The following is a 17556-nucleotide window of genomic DNA, read 5'->3' as shown; positions in this document are numbered from 1 at the left end:
GAGAGGCTTGTCGAACTGAATGGAACAGATATAACCTTCATTAACCTCTTCAGTAGAGGTTTTTCGTAAAGTGAGTAAAACTGGCTGGCAACAAAAAGAATATAATAAGGGTATACGTCCCCGGGCTGAAGGAGTTAACCCCTTCAGTACGGTGACGTCTTTTATGCATCATATTTGCCATCGCCAGACGATTTTTCAACTTTGACTTATCGAACTGAACAGTTCATATATTACAGACTTCACTATTCTCTCCACCGCTAAAGGTCCATCTTATGTTGAAAAAAAAAAAATCGTCTGAAGGTAGCAAGAATGCAGCGAAATATACGTCATCAGATATAAGAGATTAAGCACACGACCATCACAATCACTTTTATATCTCACGACTCATTTTCTCAGCATCTACTCACACGTATTACTACCACATGTTCACCTACAGTCTGTCATATAAATGCAGATTCATATTTTCAGTTTTTCACATTTCTCGTCTTAGCGCCACACACTCATATATCACAACATACTCTCAGTCCACTGTATATGCATACACTCGCTTTTCACTGGAATTTCAGTATTTCATAACCAAACACTCAGTCTCAGTCCTTCACATATTGCATAGTCTCAGTCTCATTCCTTCACATATCTCATCGTCTCGCCTCGTACTCACATAGGCTAATTTATCATATCGACATGCATATTCTCAATCCTAAACATCTCATCCTTGCATTGCACTCACATATTATTACCACATACCTACCCTCAGATGATATGTATACAGCACTTTCTCGCCCAACTCTGGCAGGTTTCAATACATACTGCATGTAGGATGCTCTCAGTCCTTCACATATCGGTCAATTTCACCTCACATTCACAGATCATAACTACACCCTCACATCCTTATCTTGCTACCCCTCCCCCCCCTTTCAAACATATTAACATTGTCACACATCTCCGTGGTATTCACATATCTCCCCTTGTCACCTCCTCACTCGTGCCTCGCAGACCCGTATTCTCGATAGCTACTTAGCACATCTTTCTGTGAAAGTAAGTTAAAGTAAAAAGACACAACACAAAGAAAAACGCGTAGCTTTGCTTAGTTTTTTTTTCTTTCTTTCTTTTGTGAAAATTGGATATCAGCTTCTGGCAATCATTTAGAGGGTCAGAGGACTCTCCCAGCATAAAATCATTTGGCGGTAACCAGAATGGTATACCCAGATGAGGTCCACCCGTCTGAAGGATTAATTTAATAACAGAATGGTGTTTCACATATCACCTTATAGGTGCTAATATCCTCCGTTCACAGTGTTACATGCTTCGGCTATCGCATTCAGGACTGATGTGATGGTATTTGTGGTCGTGATTTTGAAATTTGCGGTGAAAAATTGCTTGTCTTTTCCAAAAAGAAACTCAAGTTATATTTCAGAGAACATTCGAACTGCTATGACTGGACTTGCCTCTTGGTCAGCAGCAGCAGCAGCAGCAGCAGCACCGAAGAGGAAGAAGAGGACAAAAATGCCTATCAGCAGGCACCACACAGCGCCTCCTACCACACCCACACCCACACCCACACCCCGACTCACCCTCATACGCCGAGGGGTACTTGCAGGCATTATTGCCGCGGTGAGTAGGGGAAATGGCAATGTGTTTGTAAGGAGTTGAGGTATTTGTGAAAAATCGTGAGGTGACTGTGACGGAGTAAGAGCGTGTGTGTGTGTGTATGCTTAGTGAAACTTCTTTGCTTGCCACTGAAGGATTCTGAGATGATCCTGTAATAGAGTAAGAGCATTTATACATAAGTATATAACGAGAATTGTTTGCTTGCAGTGTGAGGGTTCGTGAGATTGATATGTGACGAAATGAGGGCGTGTGTGTAGTGATGATTGTTTGTTTGCCTGCAGTGTGAAGAATCCTCTGATAGACCTGTGACGGAGAAGGAATTGTGCATACGAGAGTGTGTTTGTATAGCGAAAATTGTTTGCCTGCAATGTGAAGACCGTTTTCGAGAGCAGCTGGACGTATAACTTGTCTACGCTCCACTGCACACACCACCCCTCACAGCTCAGCACACCACTTCCCTCTACCCTCTCCCAGTCCTTGGAAAATATCGAGACATGTCAAATACCAGCAAGTGTTGGGGAAACATTATTTACATACTGACGTACATGCCTAAATATTTTACAGCTGTTGTCAACGTTGGATGCATGTTTTTCGTCGTATTTCGGTAACATTTAATGATTAACTGGAAGCACTTGAATATGTAACGAATCTCCCTGAACTGTATGTTCTGCTTTTCAAAGGTCACAGGCAGTTAAACATGATAAGACGTTGTACTAATCACTCCACTTCTAGTTAACAAGTTTTACATCGTACTAGCTAATACAGTAGATAGCCTAATCACAGTTTTATAAGGATACATATTTCCCATTATAAAATACAGCATTTACTTAGAATAACACACTATCATTGCAGTTGAATATCTTAAAGCTGAAAGTGGTAACATGGGAATGATGAAGTGTCGTTTGGGAGAGGGTCACGCATTCGGTCCCTGAGCAATAGGCTACATCCATCACCTTATCCGACAAGCTCGTATACGGAGTTGCACTGAATATTTCGTAACACTTTCCTTAGCAAATTATTCTACACATTACACATCGGTATGGTACTGATGGAATCTGTGTATGTTGTAAAGCGCTAGAAATGGCATACAAGAGCATGTTAAGGTGTATTATGCAAAATAAATCGCTAAGGAAGAGGTGCTACGAAACTTCTTCGTCATCTACAGTAGAGTGCGTCCCCACACTCTCACATGTCTTGTTCATATATATATATATATATATATATATATATATATATATATATATATATATATATATATATATATATATATATATATAAAGTGTGCGACTGACGGTTTCCTACTGCCCACAGTAGTCCTACTTCGTGTCTTCTTTCACATATCACCATTTCGATGCCAATGCCCACCGTGCATACTTTTTTTTTTTTTTTTTACAGATGAACATAGGAAGGGAAAACATTTTTTTTTTTTTTAAATCCATACACCACTCTACAAGTTATCTTCATTCATAAGAAATCTGTAACAGTTGGACTTGAACTGCTATAGGCTGACGTTTGTGGGGAAACTAATCTGGGGAAGTGAATTCCAAACAGAAGCGGTTCGGGGAATAAAGGAATTCTGGTTGGCAGATTTTCTGCAGTATGGAAGGCATACTACTTTATTCAACTCAGGAAAGAACTTCTCGTACAGAAGGGGTTACTGAAGGCTATATCTAGTAGTTCGTTCGTTTAAAGACTTCCTGCGCCTATAGTGCAGGCCGGGCCATACATTAGCCCGGTCAGTGGGGTTTGGGCTGACTTAAAAACTGTAAGGGGAGAGACAGGGCCTGAGGATTGCCCAGCACACACACCCTGTCTTCTGGCTGGCTTTGTGGTGTGTGTGTATTATTGAAGGCTCTATCTAATCCTTTAAATTCGAAGAGTTTCTCTGAAGCTGAGTAAAACTTCCTGGAAATTTAAAGAAAAAATACAATATGTCATCGACCTGGAGCGACTGATTCCTTCAGTCCACTGATGTTTCATTATTCACTGTTGCTATATACAGATGAATTTATTCAGCCCGAGAGAATTTTATTAGTGGGGGGGTTAGATATGGCCGTCACCTATCCTTTTAACACAAGAGGCCTCCCTTAAAACCAAATGAAATTATTTGGTAGCACCAAGAAAACGAAATTTTCTTCGGATGGATGAAATTAATGAAATATCCAAGAAAAGAAAATAAATAAATAAGTAAGTAATTATGCTCATGGACTTTCGATGATGTCACTGTCTGGAAAAAAGGCGGGAGAAATGTGGCAAGGCTGAAGTGAGTGATGGCGCGGGAGATGGACGTATATGTATTTTTCATTTATTTACTTTTTCAAGGGACAGGCCGCCCTCCTCTGATATATTTATGGGTCTGAGTGTCGTGACTCATCAAGTATACCACATATCTTCGCCTTCCCTCAGCTCTTCACTTCAATGATGTAGTTATACAGGTGGCTTCCCTGCCAATTCTCGCGTGTTGCTGGGACGGCTCACGGTGGGAGTTGGAGTGACTTATCCATGCCTCTTGACGCAGCCGTTGATAAGTTACCTTTACCCTTGCAGACCGATGACGAATTTTCCACTTTATTCTTGCTAATTAGACGCAATTTGATTCAGTTTAGGAGTGTAATCTAGCTTTCATCACCTCAGTCAATACGATATACTTTCCAGGTTTCATAAAATCGTCTGAAAGTGACCACAGTCTAAGTAATGTATACTTAGACTAGAAGTGACAAGAACATGGTACAAAATACGTCACCGAGTTGAAGGGGTTAATGTAAATCTATCAATGATCAGCTATTCTTCTCAGACCCTATCCTTTTTTTTTTCTTCTCCTTTCATCCTTCCTTCCTTCTTTTGAGCAGGTAGGCACTGGCAGAGTGGTAGCACTGACTCAGCGGTCCTCGCAACTCAGCACAGATAGGCAAAGGGGTTTTTATCGACCAACCCCTATCACTTTATGCCATCCCTGACACCTTTATCAAACTTGAGTTTTTTTTTTTTAATAGAATAATTCCTTGCTGCAGGGGTTAATGAAGGATATATCTTAAAAATATAAAAAAAAAAGAGGAATAATAAAATATACGAATAATACTAGTAAGGAAGAAGTGCCGCGGAACCTCCTAAATCTAAACCGACGAGAATACCTGCCCTCTTACTGCCTCATCGACTTCAACACTAGCTCGTAATTCTGTAGTTAATTTTTTGATGCTGCCGGATGAGTTATTTAGGATTAAAGAAAGCTGTATCTGACCTCTCCAGTCTACTAAGTTTGTCCTTAGTTGAATCCTTAGTTGAATAAAATCGTCAGCTACAATGAAAAATACGTCATCGGACTGATGGGTTAAGGTAAAGGCTGCTGTGACACGGCAGTCTCTCTCTCTCTCTCTCTCTCTCTCTCTCTCTCTCTCTCTCTGAGTCAGTCACCATTAATCATTTTGTGTATCTGTCTGTATTTGTGTCTGTCTGCCATACTTTCTAAGTGTTAAGGTATCTATCGATCAGTTAATCATTCACTCAGGTAATCAACGTATCTACCTGTCTATCCATCTATCTGTCTGTCGTGTCTTGAGCGGCAGCCTATTTTTTTCTTCGAGTCATTCAGTTATGTTGGCATCGTCGTACACCTTCGCTCGGGAATAGTAGAGTAGGGTCCTTAGGGAATTGATGAAGCAGTTCGGCTAATCAATAAAAAAAAAAAAAATCATAAAAACCGTGTTTTGCTATTAAACCAACATATACCTAACCAGCTTGGGCCTAACCTAACGTTAACCTACCATGATACCTAATTTTGTTTGGGTGGGGGGGATGACTAAAGTGCTGTCTTGTGATGATTTCATTTAGGAAGGAGAAACTTTCAACAAGGGGGGTTCATTTTGAACTTAACCCCTTTACTTCGATGATTTTATGATGCTATTCTAGCTACTACCATGTGATTTGGGTCAACCTTGAATCACCATCTTGCACCACCTAGTACAGAAAGTGGGTAACTTTCTCTTGTGTAGGGTCATTTAAAAGGGATGGAGTTAGCCATTTGCAAAAGTTCACATAGAAGGCACTTCAGAGTAGATCTATGAACTTCGCGACGATGCGCGGTTACGCGGAAAGCGATACCGTATGCAAAGTAGGCTACTCTTCAAGCAGAGTTCCCCACACAGGAGCCCCGGCTTGATGCTATATCTATCTTTTTCAGTTCGGAATGTTTCCATTGAGATTATTAAAATCGTCAGGTGATTATCAGAATAACTTAAAAAGTACGTCACCGGACAGAATGGTTCATGTGCTCCATCTGTGACTGAGATGAATAATAGGCTACAGTTGAATTAACTCGTCTGGAGGTAGCAGGAATAAAATGTTAAATACGTTATCTTAGTGAAGGAATAGTCTCATCGGTAATTGTTTCGGGATGTCATGAAGTCGGTAGTTCCACTAATTACGAGCAACATCAGCAGTATGCATGAGAAAATGATAAAGGCTGAGCCTAGTATTAATACCCAGTGACGTGCACAGACATACAGACGGGCAGGGACTCAGTTGAAAAAAAAGGGTACTTCCCTACCTTTCTATGAAATCCGCAATGCCATATGGGCTATATATATATATATATATATATATATATATATATATATATATATATATATATATATATATATATATATATACACACACAAAGAAAAATGTTAAAATTTCACTTGGTAAATATTTTTGAATTCTTTTAAATTCAATGCATTATTTTAATATATAAAGCTGATTAAAGGAAATAAATGTAAATTTGTAGTAAAAATGCATTTTTTTATTGCAAGATTTTCAAAAGATATGAAGTTATTGAAATACTGGAGTGCTTACAATTATTCAGTTTTACTTATATTGACTTTTATCCCGCTCATCATATTGAATCAGTATTTTAGCGATTCATCATTAAGAGGACACCAAAAAAATATACAAAAAGATAGGCGACAAAGATATATAAAAAAAAGTTTAGCTTCTCTGACAGTGCAATTGACCAGTGAAATGCACTACCAAACCCAAATGAAACTGTCAACACCATTCACAAACTTAAATATTTGTATAATAAATATAGCTTAGAAAACGGGACAATAGGAGCTTGACTCAGTCCTGTAAAATACAATTAGGTAAGAACACACACACACACACACACACACACACACACACACACACGTGTGTGTGTGTGTGTGTGTGTGTGTGTGTGTGTGTGTGTGTGTGTGTGTGTGTGTGTGTGTGTGTGTGTGTGTGCGGTAAACACCACTCCCCGATCCAGCGTGTGTTTGTGTTTTTACTTAACTGTTCTTATAATTAGTTAAGAACACACACACCCACACACACACACACACTTGTTATGATATGGTACCTTGCTCTAAAAGAACTGTGAAATGTGCACAGACGCGACTGAAGATTACTGTTTATACTTGTCCAACAAGTGCTGAAGACGGTGGCGTAGCCAGTCCGTAAAAAGAAGGTGGGGAGGGAGGACAAGGTGAGGGCGAGTTCTATTCTGAGGAAACCCACTTCTCTACAGTGTACACACGTTAAATAATATGAAATTTCAAATGGGGGCTGAGAGCAAGCGTCTGACTGGGAGGCCCCACATGGTTATGACACTGGCTGAAGAAGCCAAGAGGGTGTCCTTCCCGTGGTGGCACCGACATAACTGGATGGCTCCACTGGCCATTTATACAAATGTCAATCAGCTTCCTCCCTGTCCACCGAAGATGGATGATGAAATGCAGGAAAAGAGGAACTTCAGGCTGCAGTCCGCCTGGTTCACATTCATGTAAGCCTGGGCATACAGCAATAACAACTTGGTCAGCAAATATTCGTGGGACAACTGCATCCAAAACACTGAGCTCACATTCTCGTATGGTAGAGCTCAAAATGTCACTGAAGACCGGAGAGCCCTGACTCATTAGCCAATACTGGCGGACACAACCTAGAGTTTAGTGCTTGACCCAGGGAAACAAAAATATCCCGTCAAATCCCAGTTTCGTGCTGGCTTATACATCATCACCATCATCATCAACATCATCATGCCGGCTTTAATGCCCTTCTAAAAGAGGAAGTCCGTTACGAGCAAGAAAAGAAAGCACATGCCGTAAGTAGAACAGCATCCACCAGTTAAATGGATCAGTCAAATAATTAACCATGAATCATTCTAACCTTCGAAATGCTGCTTTGACTTTACAAGCAATACTACTTGCACACATTTGTTAGAGATACACTTCACATCCACCTGTGACATAGGAGTGGTGTTTACCGCCTACAGTTTTATGCACACTTCACCACAAATAAACGGTAGTTTCTTGGGCTTACCTAATTTTACAGATCTAGCAATACGAAAAAAATGGTATGATCAAATGAAGAAGGCCCAAAAATTACACTGGAGACACAAAAATATGATTTTCTTACCTGAAAAGTTAGATTAGCGTCGTCATACCAATTATAGACCTGTGTCCGCGACCCGCATAGTCGCAAAATTGTGCGAGAGAATCTTCAAAGACAGATGGATAAAATATCTGGAGGAGATGGACATTTCGGCAGAAAGTCAATCTAGATTCGGAAATGGAAGGTTGTGTGTCTCTAATTTAGTGAACTTCTACTAAAGGTCGATTGACGTGCTACAGGAGGGATACTTGGGTGGCATGTGTGTACAGTAGCCTACTTAGATCTGGAGGAAGACTTTGACAAGGTACCCCATATCCATGAGCGACTGTGGAAATTGGAGCACATAAGACGACTGAAGGGGAACCTCTTGGAGTGCATGAGACTTCATGAGAGACCGACAAATGAGGGCAGTAATAAAGGACAGCATGTCAGGGTGGAGGGAAGTAACAAGTGGAGTCCCGCAGGGATCGGTGCTGGCACCCGTAATGTTCCTGATTTACGTATATAAACGAAATGGTGGACAGACTGAACAGTTAGCCTATGCAAGTCTATTTGCAGACGATCCAAACATCATGAGGAGTGGGAAGTTGAAGAGGATTGTAAAATGCTACAGAAAGATCTGGACAGGATTTACAATTGGAGCCGGGTATAGGAAATGAAATTCGATGCAAAAAAACGCAAACTATTGGAAATGGGTAACAGCACTAAGAGGCCATTATTGAATTACTCGATATGAAAGGAACCAATTACAAAAGCGAAAGAAGAGAAGGACGTGGGTGTGTTGGCTCAGGATAATTTGTCACCCGAAAAACACATTGACTAGATACATGGATGGGGTTGTAAAGGAGATGCAAGGTAGGGCAGCGGATGTGGGGGTGGCTGTAATGAATGAAGGTGAGATAAGATTCCGGTTTTGCTGTTTGCTGATGATAGTATTGTTGAGTGAAGATGAATGGGAGTTGCAAGATTTGGTGAATGAATTTGGGACAGTGTGTAGGAAGAGGAATCTGAAAGTTTATGTAAACAAGAGTAAAGTTATGGTGTTTGAGAGGAATGAACTCGCAGAATGCACAGTGAGGTTGGATGGTGAGGATATGGAGAATGTGAGTGCATTCAAGTACTTGGGTAGTGTGATGAGTAAGGATGGAAGTTTTGGGGATGAAGTGCTTGAAAGGGTACAACAGGGAAGGAAGGTTGTTGGTTCACTGAAAGCGGTGATGAGAAACAGGGAGTATGGAAGTTAAGAAGTCACTGCATGATAGTACTGTGATCCCTACCCTGACGTATGGAAGCGAGGCATGGACCTTGCTAGAGGGGAACAAGTCATGAGTGAGAGCAGTGGAAATGAGTTACTTTAGAGGATAATGTGGAGTGACATGGAGGGACAGGCTGACGAATGAAGAAGTGAAGGAACGTTGTAGGGTGGATGTGGATGTGGCTGAGAAAATTAGGAGAAATACACTGAGGTGGTTTGGACATGCGGAGAGAATGGAGAATGAAAGACTGACTAAGAGGGTGTATGTAAGTGAAGTGGAGGGAGGGAGAGGGAGGAGAAGACCGTGGATGAGGTGGAGGGATGGAGTTGAGAGGTATATGAGGGAGGAGGGAGTGAGTTGGGGGGAGGGCGGTCAAATGGTGGGTGACTGAGCGACTAGGAGTTGTTTTGTCTGCGGCCACCCTTTGCGGGATTAGGGCGTCGGGCTATAGATAGATAGATAGACGAGATTGTCAGAGAGACATATAAGCTTTTGACAAACATAGGAGTGCCATTCCAATACATGGATGAGATGACAAAAATGATAATAGCTCTGATCCACCCCAGGTTAGACTATGCGGCAGTGGTGTGGCCACCTTGACTCACATAAAAAGAAAGATATATACAGGATCGAGGGAATACAAAGAACAGCAACCAAATTGGCCTGGCAAATCTATCGTACAAGGAAAGACTAGAAAAGCTGGGTCTGCCTTCCTCAGAAGAAAGAAGAGAGAGGGATGACATGATTGCAGTGTTCAGAGCCATGATGGGAATAGACAAAACTGACAGAGAAGATCTGTTTGTATGGGATGGGTGGAGCAACGAGAGGACATGAAAGAAATTGAAAAAGACAAGTTGCTTGAGGGATATCAAGAAATACAGTTTTCCATACAGATGCATTGACCTGTGGAACAACCTGGACAAGAGTTCGTCCGGTCCAAAAATTTACATGAGTTTAAAGCAAACTTTGACCGATTGAGACCCAGAGAAAGGAGACCACGAGCGTAGCTCATTTCCTGTATATCACAACTATACATCCAGCTGGCTTGGATCACGCCAGCTGACGAAACAGACCTGTTATCTTTTATACATATTTTGAGGAGAGCAAGCTGGACGGCCGGTATTCGTCAAACTGATTTGTACGCTAAAAAAATCACCACTCGCTGTGTGTCCTTGAATAAAACAATACATACTAAACAAGAGTTTACGAACATTTTAAAATACAGGGTGAGCGTAAAGTCCCTGATTTCGACAAAAAGGGCACTCTTCTTTCCCTAAGTTTGACTAAAAGGGCACTTTTGATATGAAGAAGAAAAATCCCTCCGGGTGTTTGAGCAGTGGGCACCCAAGCCCCAAGCCCACCCCCGTGCACGTCCCTGTTAACATACCTGTTGGCTGCACAAGGGTCAATAATGCAATCAGTTTTTGTTTGTCCCAGTCTTCTCCTGCAATACGATCCGCAGTATTTCAAGTAACCAGTTGTAGGCTGTTGCTGGAACAGAATCGAACTCGAATTCTTTATCTTGCAACAGGACAAGTTACAAGATATATTGATTCTAGAATCTAGAGGGTAGGTGCACAATTCGGTTATCATCAAATACCCAGTTGTAAGCTACTGCGAGGTAATCTGCTGGCTGGAACAACGGGGAAAACAAGAGAATCGAACTCGAATTCTTTAACGTGCTTGCAACGGGACAAGAGAACGTCTTAACTGTTGTGCAATTTTGTGCTAGAGAGGGATGCATTTTCATGGTGGCATCCATATAACCGTTAGGAAGGACGTTAAATGAAAAAAAAAAAAAGCGACTGCTATATAGTGGTGTATAGTGTTACAGGGAACAGAGTTAGAGAAAGCTATAATAGTTATCACTATGTGTGAGTGAGACCGTGAGAGTGAGGAAATTGGGAGCGATAAAGAACGTGGATGCTAAGATGTATGTGTCAGGATTAGAAAACAGTGTGAGTCGATGATTGGGGAGCCTCCCCTCCCCCCCCAAAAAAAAAAAAAGTTCCTGCCGATACAAAACCTGACTAAACAAGTTAGAGAAGAAGAAGAAGATTACACAATGTTTTCAACCTCTACCGCCGCAAGTACCCAACGTTTTCATTTGAATAGGTGGATTGTTTCTGAACGGATACACAGGTAACTCAAATAGGTCTGGGTCACAGGGGTTATTATCCAGTGTCACTTCGTGCGTTATTGGCTTTGTGGTGAATCAAACAGGTATTATGATATTGATAAGCATTTATCGAGCCCTTGCAATGCTTGCGATCAGACTTCCACAACACTTGGTTATTAAATGTCTTTGGTTACCAATGTAAAGCTGCTGTCTTGTAACTTCCAAGCAAGCTCTAATTTTGTTAAAGTTTTAGTTCAGGGGCATCACCTTAAAGAGCTTGCCAATCAATGATTCTTTTAGGTCTAAGATTGAGTATTTTGTAGTTGCTACAGTTTTTTGTTTGTGAGAAGTTGGTAATTTAACCCTTTGAGATTTTCGGCCCTCCACCAATTGTGTCTGTGACAGATTCAGCCTGGCACACATAGAGTGCACCGTCGTGCAGCAGTATTTGTACTTAATTGGCCACTGTATGCTAACTTTTTATGGTAGACTAATGAATGTGGTACCATTTTAAAGTTGAATAGTTGCTCTTTATCGCAGTATGGTTGAAAAAGGTAAATACGGTAGCTAAAAGGCCAATAGGATGAGTAGAATTTAGCCGAAAAGGAAAAAATTGCACACCCTTCCGTAGAAAAATATTTGTTAAAAAAAAAGTATTAGAGTTACATGAAATTTGATTGCACCATGTCAATCTACAGTAAATTATCTTTCCATTGATATATAGGTTATGGCAATTTACGTTAGTTTTCTTAGAGAAAAGCGAAAGCTCTCGCTGTCACACAGGCAAATATCCATGCTGGTAATTGATATTATTCATGGTAAAAGCGAGTTTATTATGCATATCTGTCTGATGTACTTGTCAGTGTAAAACTAAATAGTTGGAAAAGGATAAGCAGGATAGTGTCTGTAGAACAAGCCCAGATAGGATATGGAAAACATGCAAAAAACAAATGTTGTTTCATATGACTCGAATTCGAGTCATCAGAATCACAACGGTTGGATTTACGATTACTCGAAATTGCGTCCTCGGAATCTCAAAGGGTTAATAATAGCTCTTGTATGACTGCTCCTACCACACTCGTTTCTTATCTGCCATAGACCAACACATTCTGGTAACTCACAACCAAACTTAGTGCATCTTAATCTAATCTGAATATTCTAACCTAACCCATCCCAACCTAACCTGACCTAACATCCTATCCTAACTACCCATCATAACTTAATCTAACCCATCATAGGCTGATTTAATCTATCGTGTTACAGTCTAATCAGTCGTGTTACAAAAGGAATGGATACAAATGAAGAGTATGGATTTGGTAACTTGCATTGATGCTCTTTTGTTTACAGACACGTAATGACGAGGATTCATTCATGTATAATATATATGTCACAAAAGCTGTAGGAACAGCATAATAAGAATTCAGGTACACATATTATAATAGATAGCTACACCTCTCTTTAATGGAAAACAATGTTGTAACTACAGAGTACAGTAGATCTTCAGTATGATAGACTAGTTGGGGAAAAGTCAGGACCATTAAAGCAGATAGTACGTTTTATCCGAGGGTTCCTCTCTGAGTTGGGATTTCAAGCACGTTTGAAAATAAGCGAGTACAATAGCATATTGTAGTACCAAAAAAGCAGTATAAACTATACGCAGTACATATTTTACACTAACTTGACCCATAATTTTGCCCTTTTGCAGCTTACTTCACGTTTCAGTCATAGCACTGTTTTTGTGATTTGTACAGTACCGTACAGTATTATTATAGTCTGTTTTTCAACTCAGCAATCTCTATGGAGAGAGGGCAATTTCAGGCCAGGTTGGAGTAAAAGGGGTTGGAAGCATGTATTGCATCACAATATGTCCCATTAAACAGACATTGTTCTTTACAGCTGATGAAATTTGGGTGGGTTTCATGGTATCTGTTAAATCCGATATCCACTGTACTGGGGTCGGTTATACTGTACTAGGGCCAGCTGTACTTAGAAAGATATTCAAAGAAATATGTAAAGAAATCAGAACAGTTGGCAAGCTTCTGGTAATAGCCCGAAGCTAAAATTTTACTCTAATTTTTTATCATATATCCTGTCTGCTTAGTGGTTTAGTGTTCATTGATCTTTTGGTACAGTTAGTACCATAAGCCAGTTTGTTTCCAATTTGTTCTGGTTAAGTTAGGTTTGGGACAGATTGACCTCGGGACCAGAATGGCCAGAAAATGCAGGGACGTGGTGCTTTGATAGGTTTTCAAGATTTTGATGTTAATACACTGTCAGTAGTAAAATAATTACTGTAATATATTTCTTAGTGCAGAGGCCAAATGTTGAAAAGTGATGCAATCAGCTGGGAGGTTATAGGTGAGCAGCAGCTCTCCCAGCAGAATCTGGGTCAGAGCTTTGGTAGAAAAATTATTTGGAGATTTTTTGAAGGGGTGTGCAAGATATTCACAGAAGAAATTTGAGCTGCATGTGAGGTGGTGTGTGGAGTAAAGAGAAGACGAAAGGGGATGCAAGAAACTTCATGGTGAAATGAAGAGGTGAGACAAGCTGTGGTGCAAAAGAAGAAAGCATATACAGTAATGAGTGGATGGGAAGCAGAGGGGTGGAGGAAGTTGAGAGACAGAAGAGAGAGTTATATGCAGAGAGGAAGAGAGAGATGAAAAGATTAGTTAGAGAATAAGAAGAGAATTTGTGTGTAAAGTGAAGGGAATGTAAGAAAATGTTCTGGAAAGTGGTAAAGAGAGTAAGACAGGGTGATAAAGAAGTTAGTTGGGGAGTGAAAGATAAAAATGTTAGATTGCTAGTGGAGAAGGGAGAAACAGTGAGCAGATGGATAGAAAACTTTCAGGAACTGTTAAATATAGAGAATGAAAGTGGCTTCCTCCTTGTGAAACTTTTTTTTTTACTTACCTTAAAGTTACAATAGCATTTTTGTGGTTAACATCTTAAATGTTGACTGAGGAGTACCATAATTGTGTTGTATGACTGTTAGTTAATGATGAATTGATTTGTATGTGTTTTTCAGATAGTTGTGCAACCATGCCAATAAAGTGCAGTGCTGGCTGTCAGAATAATGCTGTACTAAAGGTATTGTTCATTTCACATTTGTCATTTTGTGCTCCAGTAAAGAAGAATGATGTCATCTGTTGAGGAAAACTTTGGTAGGATCTTTTTGTTCTTGCTAACTTAGGGCAGTTGATGTAAAAATAAAGATGGCCAACAGTCCCAGGGGAATGCAGGATGGTGTGCACATTTCACACGACAGCAGTACACTGACATATTTCCATGCAAATTGCCAAGATGTATAATGAACATTCAAGAACATAGGTTCGCAATATTTGTGTGTTTGGTTTGACCTACAGCCCCATAAATTCCTTAAAAGAAAAAAAAAAGTGTGGGGTATTTGACTAAAGAATGCTTGTACCAAGTTTGAAGCAAATTGGTGAAGAAATAAAGGGATGTGAGCAAACAGGAAAGTAGTCGAAAGACAGAAAGAAACTGAGCAAATACAGAGTCTCCACCAAAGTGTGGAGACCTAGTAATGTATTTAATGTTGTGCACAGTTGTCTTAACTGGTGTATATTATTAAGTCAAAATTGAGAAAGTCAAAGAGGTCTTCATCGATAGCTTTGGGCAGGAAACTTCCTGTACAGTACATTATGTAGCACTCTGTATCATTCTTCTGAAGCTTTTAGAGTTTGTAAATACTGTACAGTATTGTGCCGTACAGTTAATGTACAGGGTACATTACAGCACTGTGGTTTATCACTAATGTTCATTTAACTTTGTTCTGCTTTACAGTTTGGTGCATATTACTGTAATAATGATATGCTCTGTTTCTTACCAGGCTTGTATTGTAGGCTGTAAAGCATTAATGCCCCTGTATGCACATTACTTTATATTGTACTGTAATTTTTTACAGCGTCCTAAGACTGGTGATGCTCTGTGCAAGGACTGTTTTTACTGGGCATTTGAGGAGGAGGTCCACCACACTATCACAGCAGCCAAGCTCTTCACACCTGGTGATTATGTTGCCATTGCTGCTTCAGGTATGTAATTGTATATTATATGCCCACCTGTCTACACATGTTGGTTGTTCGTGTAAAGTACTGTTGGACATTGTATGTAATACTGTGTTTCTGTGCCTTAGGTTTAAAAGCTTCAGCAGGCAAAATTCTTTGTCCACATTTTTATAACTTAAAGGGACAGAAACATGTAGTTTTTGTTCCTGTATTTTCCAAGAAGTCATTGTCAAATAATTTTGAACACACTGAATACTTTTGCTGTTCCAGGTGGAAAGGATTCTACTGTTCTGGCTTACATTATGAAGCTGCTGAATGATCGCTACAACTATGGGCTGAAGTTGGTACTGCTTTCTGTGGATGAGGGAATCACAGGTAGGAGTGCACTTCTTACAACATTAGCAATGCTGTGGAATTACTGAGCACTCTTTTAGGTCTGTGTGTTTGTGTGCTTTTTAATTCCTTTGACAGATTAAATTTTTCATTGCACAGTAAAGTCCTGTAATCCGGATGGCGGGGGACCGAGGGTCTTTCGGACTTTTTTTTTTTTTTTTTTTTTTTTTTGGACTATTGGGAGGGACCCTTGAAAAAATTAGAAATACAGTATGTACATATTCATTAAATAAACACTTAAAATGTTATGGGTTATTGGTTTAGAGTCCAGAAATGCATAGAAGTGTAGAAACATAGTTGCAGGCAGGTACAGTACATCCAAGTCGGAGTCCGAGAGCAAGTCCAAGCCAGATTAATCCTTAGATAAAACCCAGAAAATTTAGAAAAAAAGCCCAGAAAATTTTGAAAAGTTTCACTTTGGAAAATTCAGAGTACTGGGATATTTGGATTATTGATAGTTGGATTGGAGGACTTTTACTGTACAATGACTTTATTGATTGGTGAACAGCCTAATCACATATGATACAAGACAGTACTGCTATACATTATCTCTAGTGTTTATCCACAGCTATTACATAATACATCATCATAGTACAGTGCTTCCTTATTTTATAGTAGTTTTCATTATTACTGTTATTTGAAAATCTGCACTCATTCCATTATCGTGCATTTTTTAGCTACAAAACATTGTTATCACACACCTGAGCTGGTTTCTGCTGATGATGATGGTACAGAATCTGTGGTCTCTGGTGGCTTTGATGGATTCAAAGATGAATCCCTACTTGAAGAGTTAATCCCAGGTGGTGGAGATCACTAATTCCCCACCGCCTAGTCTCAGAACCCCTTACCTCAAGCCCATCTCAGGTCGCTGGGTGGTATTAGTTTCTTCCTTATTGTACCTTTTTCATCATTTCCTCTTAATCTGACCATGCCTATGTGTGTTTCTGATACTTACCATAACACTATTTATATATTTAGTGGGTTGTAGTTGTAAAAGGGAAAATTCGGGTTTACAAGCGGAATGCCAAAACTAGTTAGGATAAATCCCATGGGTTCTGTGCTTTCGCTGTCACGCAGTTTTATCATGGACTAGGTGCAGAATCAATTATGCATGATAATCAAGGAATCATTGTACAATGCTCAGTCAGTCACAGTACATTGAGAGTGTGATTAGTGAATCACTGTACAGTAAATGATGATACTGTACACTGAAAATTGTTTGAGATGTTATGACCCAATATCTCAGCATTTGTTGCAAGTGACCACAAACCTTCTTGAACACAGGATGAAGCAGGCACTACTTTGGGCGTCATTTCTCCTCTATTTCATGTCCCCAAAGAGATTAGATAGTTTGTTATAAATTACCCTACTCATTGAGTCAGCATTAGTATCGGAAATGGATTGGTGGTGATGAATGATAATTTTCAGGAAAATTTAGCAGCTACTGATTCTAGGTGTCCTTTATGCATTATGTAAGTATCAGTAAAAACTTGCTTTGCTTACTGATTATTATCTCTTTCACAGGGTACAGGGATGACAGTTTAGAGACAGTGAAGAGAAATGAGCAGCAGTATGGGATTCCTCTGAGAGTAGTGTCTTATGAGGAGCTGTATGGGTGGACTATGGACAAAATTGTCCAGCAGGTAAGTATTACCGTACTTTAAAATGGTTCACAGAAGATGTAGTGGTGTTGGAGGTATACTGCAGAATGTGAGAAATTATCACTGTGTGGTATGAAGGAGTGTTTGGGCTGTTGGCAATAGAATGGAAA

At 40.0% G+C, this 17556-nt stretch overlaps 1 protein-coding gene across 3 annotated transcripts in view; it reads left to right on the top strand.

The window, feature by feature from the left end:
• The window catches only part of Ctu1 (Cytosolic thiouridylase subunit 1), a 154419-nt gene that overhangs the window by 122462 nt on the left and 14401 nt on the right, over nucleotides 1-17556 (top strand). The window contains exons 1-5 of one of the 3 annotated variants that reach the window (XM_080267319.1): nucleotides 11328-11393; nucleotides 14396-14457; nucleotides 15293-15419; nucleotides 15663-15767; nucleotides 17310-17428. In XM_080267319.1, the coding sequence (XP_080123445.1) occupies nucleotides 14410-14457; nucleotides 15293-15419; nucleotides 15663-15767; nucleotides 17310-17428 (399 nt within the window). In that variant the 5' untranslated portion in view covers nucleotides 11328-11393; nucleotides 14396-14409. Of the gene's footprint in view, nucleotides 1-11327; nucleotides 11394-14395; nucleotides 14458-15292; nucleotides 15420-15662; nucleotides 15768-17309; nucleotides 17429-17556 lie in introns of those variants that run through there. The other 2 variants (XM_080267320.1, XM_080267321.1) reach the window with 2 other exon arrangements.

The sequence above is a fragment of the Coenobita brevimanus genome, chromosome 23 (genome assembly GCF_032717465.1).
Source record: "Coenobita brevimanus isolate Jiangsu-jjx chromosome 23, ASM3271746v2, whole genome shotgun sequence".
Taxonomy (NCBI): Eukaryota; Metazoa; Arthropoda; class Malacostraca; order Decapoda; family Coenobitidae; genus Coenobita; species Coenobita brevimanus.
Note: the sequence above shows the minus strand (reverse complement) of the source record. Positions and strands in the feature narration are given on the sequence as shown.